General features: G+C 36.7%; 1 protein-coding gene across 3 annotated transcripts in view; it reads left to right on the top strand.

The window, feature by feature from the left end:
* The first annotated feature begins 3999 nt into the window (after positions 1-3999).
* CLS (cardiolipin synthase) overlaps positions 4000-12425 on the top strand; it is a 104024-nt gene continuing 95598 nt past the window's right edge. For all 3 annotated transcript variants that reach the window (XM_090395252.1, XM_090395249.1, XM_090395251.1), the window contains exon 1: positions 4000-4769. In XM_090395252.1, coding sequence (XP_090251378.1) covers positions 4308-4769 — 462 coding nt within the window. In that variant the 5' untranslated portion in view covers positions 4000-4307. The remainder of the gene's footprint in view (positions 4770-12425) is intronic.

Below are 12425 nucleotides of genomic sequence, written 5' to 3'. Positions count from 1 at the left end.
ATATATATACACACACACATATACATCCACATACATATATACATATATATACACATACACATATATATACACATACACATATATACATATATATACACATACATACATATATATGTTAGCATTGACATTTTCCATATGTACAATTCGTTTTACATATATCTTCATTTTATATCTTTGTTCACATATTTTAGATGATTATTTTATTAACTTAATTTAAATGCACATCTTATTCTTAAAATACATACATTGCTTATGTTTTTATTTACATTTATATATGCATATATTTTGGTGGTATCTCTATATCTCATGCAGATTTTATTTTTTTGTAGGCACTCTTATTTTTACAAAAAAGAATTCCATCTTGCTTTAACATTATATTGTTTGATTAACTTAAGAGGTAAATCTGTAATTTCTTATATACAAAGTTTTCTGAATTGCAGAATTAGTTACAGGTCTATAAATGGATAATATATCCTATTAATATTTTGGGTTATTATCATGTTATGAACTTATGTTATCTGCATTTCTTACAATTGACATTTCTACCGTCCTTGTGTCTGTATATACAAGAACATTTGTGGTAATATATCTTAATCTACATATTTATTACTAGAGTAGTATTGACTTATCTTAAGGAGTAATTTGCTATTTACTTTTCATTTTTTTTTTTTTCTTACACAGTTAGATATACATATATATAACATTCTTATCCCTTATATATAGGCGTACCTATATATTATTATTAATATTTTTATTATTTTTTTGAACTTTTACTTATTTATTTATTTTAATTATTATTTTATATACATATATACTTTTTTTTAATTATTTTTATTTTTATTTTATTTTTTTTATTAGATTTGATACCTTGTTGTCATTATTCCTCTCATCGTGGCGAATGGGCCTACGTTAACAGCACTTTTGTCTGGGATTATGCTTTTTGTTCAGATAGTGTGTTATCATTATTGTTTACCACTAACTACGGGGGTTCCATTATCGGTATAAGTTTTATTTTCCCTTCTTCTTCTCCTTCTTCAATTAGGCCGAGTTTCCTCCATTGCTGTGCTGTTATGCTTTTGGTTTGTGTAGTGTTTATGATAATTTCCTTTAAATAATTGTTAATTTTTGCTAGTATGTCTGGTCTGGTGTCTCTTCCGTGTATTTTGTCACATCTGTGGGATCATATTGCATACATTGTTATTATTATGATTATTAGTTCTGTTTTTTTAATTTTTTGGTCTTCCAACCAAAATAATGTGTTTTCAGAGAATGGTTGTGTCTTATGTAGGAATTTCTGTATGGTGTTCCATACTGTGGACGTTTTGCTACAGAACATCATAATATGATATATTGTTTCTGGGTCGGGACAAAAATGACACTTCGCTGGGCCTTGTAGTGGGATTTTTTTTGCTACACACCACATTTTTGTGGGAAGACAGGCATGATGTACTTTATAGAAGAATGACGCCACGTCCACTGAGCTACATAGGCATATATAAAGAATATAACAAATATTTTTTCAACGGTTTCGATAACGAGCCAAAAGATAGAAATGTGTAACAGATTAGAAAAAACTAATGATGAATCAGGCATTTTAGCATTTTCAGGGAATTTTTATACACTGTATAAACGCATCAAAAGGTTAAGCAAAAAACCCTAATATAATTGGGAACCACAGAGATATTATTATTACCGGGGAGCCTAAAATCCTGTGGATGGCCTTAGTTATACGCAAAAATAGAAGAAGAAAAAATAAATAAAAAATACATTTCCGCAAATGTGTACCGACTGTTGTGCCTGCTGCTGAGAAGCAGCCATCACACTATAAGCAAAAACCAATAAAGCAATCGCCTTGCCATGCGTTTTATTGTTTTATTTTTAAGAATTTGAATTATAGTATGATAGGGAAATATAACGGTTTTGTTATATTTATATTTTATTTATTTTAGTTGTGAGTATAGTTGTTAAAAACTAATTATTAATTAAGTAATAAAAATTACTAAGTTAACATTAATATAAGAATCGTCGACAAATAAAGTTGTATCTCAAGTGAAACTCCCAAAAGAGTGCCGCCTGGGACGGACCTCCCCCACCCCTAGCTACGCCACTGATATAAATGTGTGGCCCACAAGAGAGTGCGGCATGACTTTTTTTTCATGGAGAATGCTTTGCAAAATGAAATGTTAAGGGTACAAACATTGAATCGATGTAAGTTGAGGTGATAGCAGTGGTGTAGCTAGAGCTTTTTCCACCTGGGGAGGTCCCTGAGTTTGCTGCCTCTCTCAATACACACCAAAAAAAAAAAAAAAAAGAACCACAAAGAGTCAAAAAGACGTAAAAAAAAAAAAAAATTAGCTAACGCCTTTTTGTTTCCGTATAGGAAGTAGGCGAATGCTGCCATCTTGTGGTCCCTAACCCTAACACAATATATTTAATGTCTGAAAATAGTGTGAGTTCGACCGCCGATTTTCTTGAGTTTACGGGACGAAAAACCCGAGTTTCCGGCAGGAAAACCCGCTAGCCCATGCCAGAGATCGCCTAACTCTGGAACCGGTCGAGAAAAGGCTTAGAAAAAGTTCCTCTAGTCGGAGACTAGATTCGAACGCCTTTCGTGGTGCGGTCAAGCGCTGAGAGTACAAACGCCACTTCTACTGAGCTACTCAAAACGACGTATAGGGAATTATAATTAAAACACTGTGTTTATTTTTGAAGTTAAACTTTAACTTCAACATTCTAAAATGTTATTTTTCTTGCTTTTCTGTTAGCAAAATCGTCGATGCCATTGGCGAAGTCTATTTCATAGTAATGTAGGTAATTATTAATCAATTTTATTTAGAAAAACTCCTCTCACAACTAACAACACTAATAGCATTTGTGAAGAAAATTCGCAGTAGTATTACAATATTTGGAAATGAGTTCTCGAGACTGTATTTTAGAATTTAACTGCAAAGTTCAAAAAGGTTCAAAGTGCCATCCAGGGCAGACCGACCCTCCATAGCTACGCCTCTGTGTGATAGATAATATCTCTGTTAGAAGGGGATTTTTCTTCCAGAAACTTGTTTTCTTTGTCCAGTAAACTCAAGAAAATCTACCGTAGAATTCACATTCTTTCAGACAGTAACACGTTTTATTGCCTCCGTAGCGCAATTGGAAGAACGACGGTACATTGCGCCCTTCGATTGGAAAAGGCCTGAGTTCGATTCCCGTCGTGACGGGAGGAATCTTTATATGGACTTTTTCAATTGAAGGTGAGTTAGCCAAACTCATACTGTGGTAGCAGGGTTTTTTCTCCCGGAAACTCGGGTTTTTCATCCCGCATACAGACAAATCGGCCCTTCAGAACACACGCAATTTAAAGACAAAAAAATACCATCTGTGGTGGTAGAAGTGGCCAGTAGATGGCGCTGACGTTGATGATTGGTAGTAGAGGTTCAATAGTGGTGGAGACGGAGAGTTGTACAGTGGATGTCCTCCTACGATGAGTCTTCGGACTCCTTGGAGGTGTCACGAATAATAACATTCTGTTAGGGTTAAGTATCAAGAGATAGCAGTACTTGTTTGCCCGTCTCTTCATCGGTTGTCGCGTATAATGAACAGTAGTCATTGGCTAGCTATCTCTGATTGACTACCGGTGGAGATTAAAAAAGCAGTCTCCAAAAGCTAGATAGTATTAAAAGGCTTCGCCTACTCTCTATAAGAAAAAAAAAAGGGGGGGGGTAGTTGAGTTTTTTGATTTTGATAGAGCATGTTACTAATGTCTCCCTCGGTGATTCTTGACTTAAGGAGGTGTTTGTACAACAACGATAATATATTATTATTATTAATAATGCACACACACACACACACACACACACATCCATTTATAACTACATGGTTGTGTATGCACACAACTCTCTCGCTCTGAAATTGTTTCCTTACAATTAAAACGTTTCCGCAAGAGAGCGCTATACAAAGGCAATTTGGGATTGTTTATTATTTCACACGTCTATTACAATTTAGGCATTTTTTTTTGCTTATAATTGTATGGTTGTAGGTTATGTGGCGAAATTACTGTGCTAAACTGTTGTTATGCGTTGTGAATTTGAAATTTAACCGGCATGTGAGAAATTAATGCAGAGCCAACTTATATCTGCAACTTTCCATCTGTGACGTAAATATTTTCATTATCCTGGATAATCCAATATTTATCATCTTTTGCTCCCCGAGGCAGCAGTTTTTCGTTAATGTAATGAACATTTTGTATTCCGTAGTTTTAAAATTAGAAGGCCTGCAATACTGCTCATATTTGTACTTCAGAAGTAGAAAACATGACTGTGTTAAGTATATATTCAAGGAATTTAAATCAGCTTATTTTTGCAGGTAACAGTTATTTGTTATTTCATGAAATAACGTGGAAACGTTTTCGGCAGTTAACAGTTTGTAGTGTAAATTTGAAGAAATTCGCCTTCGAAGAAGAAGTTACAAGCCCTAGCTCGGTTATAAAATTTAGGAAACAAGTAGTGTCCAGAACTTTTGAAAATAGTTTTAACCGTCGACATAAAAAGGAAAATATATGGCTATACACAGTACCCTCGAAATTAGCAAAGCGGTTGAGACGCTGCTCCGTAAATCCTGCGAAAGCGTTCGTACATAATACTCCACCAAAACGTGAACAGGGGATTAAATCTGTAATTTTAAATCCAGCAGACAGTGCTAGCATCAGACTCCGAGCAACTAGGCAAAGGTTTAAGGAAACGAAGCGAAAAGTGAAGGAACGAATAGAAGAATTTGTACGTATGCTTGAATTGTTGTATTATGTTATTATTAATATAATACGGACATTTCCATGGAGTCCAAGACTCAACCATGGAGACCCAATCTGTCATTCTTCTCCTTGAACTCATTTACAGATAAAGCACTCACAACTGACTCTGTCAACCCATTCCATTCATTCACAACTCTCCAAGCAAAAAAAAAATCAAGTCTTCACACTCCTACTTACCACACCTTTATTCAACTTCCAGGGATGACCCCTTGTTCTGGTACCTCTAGCCAAGTGCTGAAACATTTCCCCTGCATATGTCCTATAGAACCCTTTAATCAGCTTAAATGCTTCTATCATATTCCCTCTTTTTCTCCTATCAACCAAACTCTGCAGTCCACACACCCACAGGTCACCCATTTCTGAATTCTCTCCACTGCTTCCTCATTCCTCAAGAAACCCAGGAGACCAGACTTGAGCAGAGTAATCCAGATGTGGGCATATCAAGGCCTTATCAAGAGGAATAGCAACTTCCTTATCTGTACTTGTTAATGTGTTCTTCAATAGCCAAGTAATCTTATGGGCAACCTTAGAAATACATCCTCTAAACTTTAACTCTGTGTCTACCACCACCCCTAATCTCAAGCTTCATCTATTTTCTGTAGTACAGTGCCATCAATGTGATATATGGCTTTACATTTCTCCACATTAAACTGACACCTATAACTTTTGCCCATATAACAGCCTATTTAAATTGTTCTGCAAGCTCTCCACACACCTTGATTATTAGGTACTGGACAGCCAGTGATCTAACAAGGTGAAAAGAATGTTTGATTAATAAAACATTCATTCACATTTGTGTAACTAATGCATATTTACAATGTATAGCAAATAATATTGTATTTTGATTAATTATATGATCATAATTAAGGATTCATACTTTGGGGATTGTTTGGATATTGACATTTTTGGGAAGAGGATGTTGCAAATATAATGTGAAATTTAAAAATAAAAATTAAATTAAGGAAAGTTTGAACTTTTCAGATTAAAATGAATCATGTTAACACATGTTAAGTGTTGTAAATATGAAGAAGTTGTCATTGAAAATTTTCATGGAGTTAGGAGATTCATTGTGAAAAGCACACTGCTGCTTATATAGCTTAAGTGAATTGTTACTATCAGTGCATTGACTTATCTCTCAGACAACATGTTTCATTTTCTCTCCACAAGAAAAACTTGTGCCTTACACCACTGTTAACCACATTCTTACTGTTTCCAGAAATATTCTCATGGTCAGCACTTTCTCCTGAAGCTTTGTGATAAAATTCTGTCCAAGTTGAACGCTTTCATAGAATTGCTTTTGCGTTGGAAAGGTTTGAATCTCATCTAGGATGAAGATCCTTTAAAAAGGCTTTTTAGGTGGGAGGGTAAGTTGTCTAGTATCATATGGAGATTTCAGAAATTTTCTTCTTGGAAACCCAGGGTTTTCATTTTGCAAAAGAGACAAATGTCTATTGTTATATTATGTCTATTAGTGTGACTAATTCTAATCATGTTGGGTCAGTCAGAATGAATTGCTGAAATAATCCCTACTGAATTGAAGGCCTTCATTCATTTGTTCCATTCAATCATTAGTCGTTGTCTGTTATCCAAGTCTTGGTTTTTTCCAACAATTCTGCCAAAACTGGACAAGAAACTTGTCATAATTACAAGCAACAACAACAAAGTCATTAAGAGTGGTTTGAAACAAAATCTTCAGTTTCTTGCTTGATTTATTCTGTAGCTTGTAACTTTCAGCAGCTGAAAGGAAAAACACACACTCATATCCAGATTTGGCTCTGAAAGGGCCAGACATTTGAAGAGGAGGACAAACTTTCCACTACTGTTGATCATGGCGTTTTTGGTTTCCCACCATGATGATTGTGTGTAATCCTTCCATGCTTTCCCCAAGCTGTCTAGATGTTAGCATTGTAACATAATGAAAAGACAAAGGTTGACCTCCTTTGTCTTTTGGTAGCATTCTTCCTCTTCTAATTCTCCTGAGTTGATAATCAAGGACAGTTTTCTACTACACCAAGAACAATACATTGCTTGTTTCCTCAGGTCTTTTACCAGATAAGAACTTTGAATACTTTGGATATCAACAATCTTTTGGTCCTGATGATATCTCTTCTCCCATTGTGGTCAAAACTTGTAATCTACAATTAACAGCCATCCTTTATCATCTCTATAAACTATTGATATCTACTCAACATCATGGAAGGAAGCCTCTATTCAGCCCATTCAAAAAAGGAAAAAAAAAAAAGGAGTATTCAAATTGTCTCATTACTCAATTCTTTCACTTCACACTCATCCCCATTTTCTGAAAAATAATGAGGTTGTCAACAGTCAACTTCTTCACTACATGGGGGCGGGGGAGATCTATCAGTTGATCAGTGATTAATATTGGTTCACTACCATGTTATGGCTTATCTTTAGTAACTGGATGTTCAGTTTCCTTTCTGGTTATTAACTGAAGTCATGCTGAATTATTTACTGCTTTCATCAAGTTGCTGTACAGATGAGAGCATTTAGGTTATTTGTAGATTACTCCCTCACAGGTTCACTTCAGACACTTTACCTTATACTTTTTCCAAAAGTACTTTCATGGAAACTATTCTGAATTGGCTTTCATCATTCCTGTCACTGCTAGAGTACTCTTACTACTCTGTACTTTTGCATGCCTTCTTCCTTCTGTACTAAATGATTGTCTCTAACTTCAAATCACACACACACACACACACACACACACACATATATATATATAGTTTTCAGCTGACAGAAAAATTCCACTTCTCCTCTTTATTTCTTTAACTTTGCAGTGCTCATATACTGTTATAAACATCAGACCTTCATGGAATCAACTCATTGTTGGTTATAATATTGCCCCTCCCCCTTCTCTCTCTCTCTCACTCTCACACAGCTTATCAGACTGTGCATTCTAATTGCTCACCACTCTCCAAACAAAAAAAAACTTCTTCATACACAGTTTCCAGGGATGGCCTCATGTTTTCCCTATTCTTTGAAAATCCTCTTGTACATTCATTTGTAACTGCTCCTTATCAACTAAGGTCTAGTGAGACATGAGGTGACAAGGGCCAGTTTGAAGAGTCTGGTGGATATTACTAGACTCTTCAAATTGCATTTCCTCAGTCTTTCTTCATGTCCAACATTCCAGATACCAGAAACTATTTTATTTAGTTGTCAATGGACCCTTTACAATATATCTTCACCTTTTTGAAAACCAGATGCTCCAATTTCTGCACAGTAATCCATATATGTCCTGATCTAGACATTGCAGTGAAACCTTAATTTTTTTCCTTCTATATGTCAGTGTTCTCTGAATCATTGCCATTATGCATTGTTGATATTCTCTTAATTTTAAATCTATTCCTCTTTTAATAGGCTCTCACATGACAAACTATTAAATACTTCTGAGTTGGAGCAGTGACTGACTGTCAGATAGGTATCAGAAAGTTGTGTGAGTGCATTATCCCATAAGAGGAAGAGCTCTAGTGGTGTACTGCAGGGGTCGGTTTTGGAACCATTGTTGTTCAATTTGTATATTAAAGATATTGGGATGGGTTGAACTAGTAATATGCAGTTGTTTGCAGACAATGCAAAATTGGGGAGAGCAATGCAGAGTCAAGCAGATGTTATGGCCTTGCAGGAGGACTTGAATGGATCGCATGAATGGGCAGGCAGGTGGAACTATCAGTTCAATGTTGCAAAGTGTAATGTTTTGAAATTTGGTAATCAATGATGGGATGCAAAGTATACACTTAGTGAGGAAACTTTAAAGGAGGTAGAGGAAATGAGAGATCTGAGAGTGGTGGTGAACATGGACCTGAAATTCAGGGGGCCAGATTGCACAAGTTGTGAAGACATCACATTGGATAATGGCAATGATGTGCAGGATCCTGACATGCAGAAATAAAGAGGTTACGATGCAATTTGTATAAGGCCTTGATCAGGCCTTATATGGATTACTGTGCACAGATCTGGTCGTTGGGTTTTCATGGTGACAAGGATATGTTGCAAAGGATTGAGAGAGGATTCACCAATGTTGTTAGTGGTCTTTGGAATGCGGAGTACAAGGACAGATTGAGAGAATGTAAATTGCAAAGCTTCATGAATAGAAGGAAGAGGGAGAATATGATTGAAACATATAAGCTAGTCAGGGATTATTATCAGGTTGACATGGAAGAGATTTTTCATAAAATGGGAGAGGGGGAGATAGAACAAGAGGGCATTGCTGGAAATTGTATAAAGAGGGTGCGAGCAGAGGAGCGAGGAGCAGGTTCTTTACATGGAGAGTGGTTGGTGAGTGGAATGCATTTCTTAAATGTGTTGTGAATGTAGACACATTGAATCAATTTAAGGCACAGTTGGATGAGCATTGTGTGTAATAGTGTGTATCTCTCATGATGAGTCTCTGACTCCATGGAGGTCAGATGCAATAATAATCCCCCCCCCTAAATTTTAGATATTTGTTTGCCATCACTCATGGATTGTTATCACCTCCACCTCCTGTAAAATATCCCCCACCAGCTGTATAATCTGCATTCCATCTTTATTCTTCAATTTTAAAACATAAAGTGTAACATTGAACTGGTAGCCTCTCTCATCCAGTCTGTTCAAGTGTTCTTTTGAAGTCACATGATCTTCTCTGCCCACTCCTTAGTTCTTCTCAACTTTCATCTGCAAACAATTGTATATATCCCCTTTTAAACCTCTGTTTCTACCTCTAAAACAGACCCCTGTGCACATTATTGACTTTCTTTATCCAAGATATTACTTGCCATATATACTATTTGTGATACCTATCAGACAGCCAGTCTCCAATCTGTTATTTAATCATCTCTTTTGGTTTAATTACTGTGTCATGTGACAATCCATCAAAAGCCTTTGAAAATCTCAGTGTAATATGCATTCCTCTTGCCTGATGCATTTGTCACCATGTTTCATAAAGTGAGTAGATTGCTGAAGCATTATCTTCATTTAGCAAATCTGTGCTTTCCATTTGCTGTCAACTCAGTTCTGGATCTTGGCCCTTACTAACCTTTAGCATTTTAGCTATTCCAACACACAGATTGGTCTGAAATTAGAAGCCTAAATCTTGTCACTCCTTTATGAAGCAGAGCAGTTTTAATCTGTTTGTTCTTCCTTTGAAACTTGACCCTGGAACATTCGCTCAAAATATGCAGTGATATATCATCAAATCCTACCTCCTTATTAACTTCTACTTTACTCATTTCCCCATATATCTCTTGCTTAATTACTGCCAGTCCCTCCTTCTTTTCCACTGCACTCATGATGATGAAAAGCCTTTGTTAAGTGCTCATTTAATATCTGAACTATATCCTTCACTGTGGTTATTATTCTACAAGTTTCACCAACTGCTATTATCTTTTCATAATCATTCTTCTGCTGAACACATTAAAAATAACTGGAGTTTTTCGTATTAGTTAATTGCTGCTCATAGTGCACTCCTTCTGTCCTTTCCCTGTCTCCTTGTACTTCACATATTGATCATTACTCATCTTATGATGCCATCTTCTTCTTCCAGAATGCAAAAATAAAAATTATCCTTTTTAGATATTCTACTCTTCTCACCATTAGAAAGATGTCCTGTTTTCACTGGACATCTTTCTTCATCCAAGATATTACTTGCCATATACTACTTGCTGATACCTATTAGACAGCCAGTCTCCAATCTGTTATTTAGTCTCTCACAGAAGACTGGAATTATAAAAACTTTAGTACGATGTGCTCACACTAGATGTTCTACTCCTCAACAGTTACAGCAAGAGTTCTTAAACATTAAATAATATTTGATATTTAATGAAATATCTTTTGATATTTGATTAAACTTATTTGATTATTAACTTGTGTGGCTCTTAGAAAAGGATCATACAACAGCTGTTTTAATTTTTATAATCCTAGTTCAAGTAATTATTATTATTATTACCACGGGCTACTCCAGGAGTCCTTAGACTCATCGAGGGAGGCCCTAAACATCATGTTCACACAGCTGTTCAACATTCTCACAGTATCTATCATACCTTGCCTTGAACTCGCTCACTGTCATAGCACCCACAACAGACTCTGGCAGCTTATTCCACTCATTTACCACTCTAAAAGTAAAGAACCCAGCTCTAACACCCCTGCTAACTACGCTCTTGCCCAGCTTCCATGGGTGTCCCCTAGTTCTCCCACCACCAGTCCTGATCTCAAAAATATCATCTGAATTAATCCTATAGAATCCTTTTAGCAATTTGAATGTCTCAATCATATCTCCCCTTTTTCGCCTATCAACTAGTTTCTGCAACCCACAAATCTTCAACCTGTTCTCATATGGTTCATTCCATAGACCTGCTATCATCTTAGTCACTCGCCTCTGGATCCTCTCAACCTCCTCCCCATCAAGAAGGAACCGAGGTGACCAAATCTGGGCACAGTAGTCGAGATGAGGTCTTATCAGGGCTCGGTACAGAGGTACAATAACTTGTTTTTCTCTGCTCGTCAAGGTATTTTTCAACAACCAAGTGAGTTGATGAGCTGATTTAGCTACTTTCGCAATGTGCCCCCTAAACTTCATCTCCCTATCCACCAACACTCCCAAGTCCCTGGCCTCATCAATCTCTTGGAGTACAGTTCCACCAATGTGGTATACTGCTGCTAATCTTTTCACTCCGAAATGCATAACCTTACATTTTGTCACATTAAATTGACATCCATTCTCCTTAGTCCAGAACTCCAATCTATCTAAGTCATCTTGCAAGACTTTGACATCTTCTGCATTCACTATCGCCCTACCCAACTTTGCATCATCAGCGAACAAATGAACTGTCCCACTTAGACCATTCCCTATATCGTTAATGAACAGATTAAACAGCAGTGGTCCAAGAACAGAACCCTGTGGCACACCACTAGTCACAGGCCGTTTTTTGGACTCTACTCCTGAATAAACTCCTCTTTGATATCTCTCCATCAACCACCCAGCTATCCATCTCACCAACCCTATATCCATTCCCATATGTTGTAGTTTACGGATTAGAATTCCATGTGGTATCCTGTCAAACGCCTTTGCCAGGTCCAGCAGTATCACTGTAAACCCATTTCCCTTATCCAGTTCAGCCGTCACCTTGTTATAAAACTTGAGCAAGTTACTGAGGCATGATCTACCCTTCACAAAGCCATGCTGTCCTCTGTACAGTATCTCATTTTCTTCAATCCATTCCTGTATTTTTCCCTTGACTACTTTCTCCAAGACCATGACAACGACTCCTGATATGCTGATCGGTCGGTAATTTGCAACCATTGTCTTGGATCCTCCTTTATGCAGTGGAACTATTTTCCCCTCTTTCCACGCCTTCGGGACTAAGCCAGACCTGAGACTCAGATTAAACAACATGGTCAAGGGCACTGATAATTCATTAGCCGCTTCATGCAAGATCCGTGCCGGTATACCATCCAATCCCACAGATGTATTCACATTAAGGTTCTGTAATAGACTATTCACCTCCACTTCATTCATCACAATTCCCATATAAACTAATGGTTCCTTCATTTTTTCAACGTCACCACCTGGATGATATACTTTTGCAAAGTGCGCGCTCAGTAACTCCACTATATCGACTGG

Source organism: Typopeltis vanoorti, chromosome 7 (genome assembly GCF_054136105.1).
Source record: "Typopeltis vanoorti isolate ZY-2024b chromosome 7, IOZ_Tvanoo_1.0, whole genome shotgun sequence".
NCBI lineage: Eukaryota > Metazoa > Arthropoda > Arachnida > Uropygi > Thelyphonidae > Typopeltis > Typopeltis vanoorti.
Note: the sequence above shows the minus strand (reverse complement) of the source record. Positions and strands in the feature narration are given on the sequence as shown.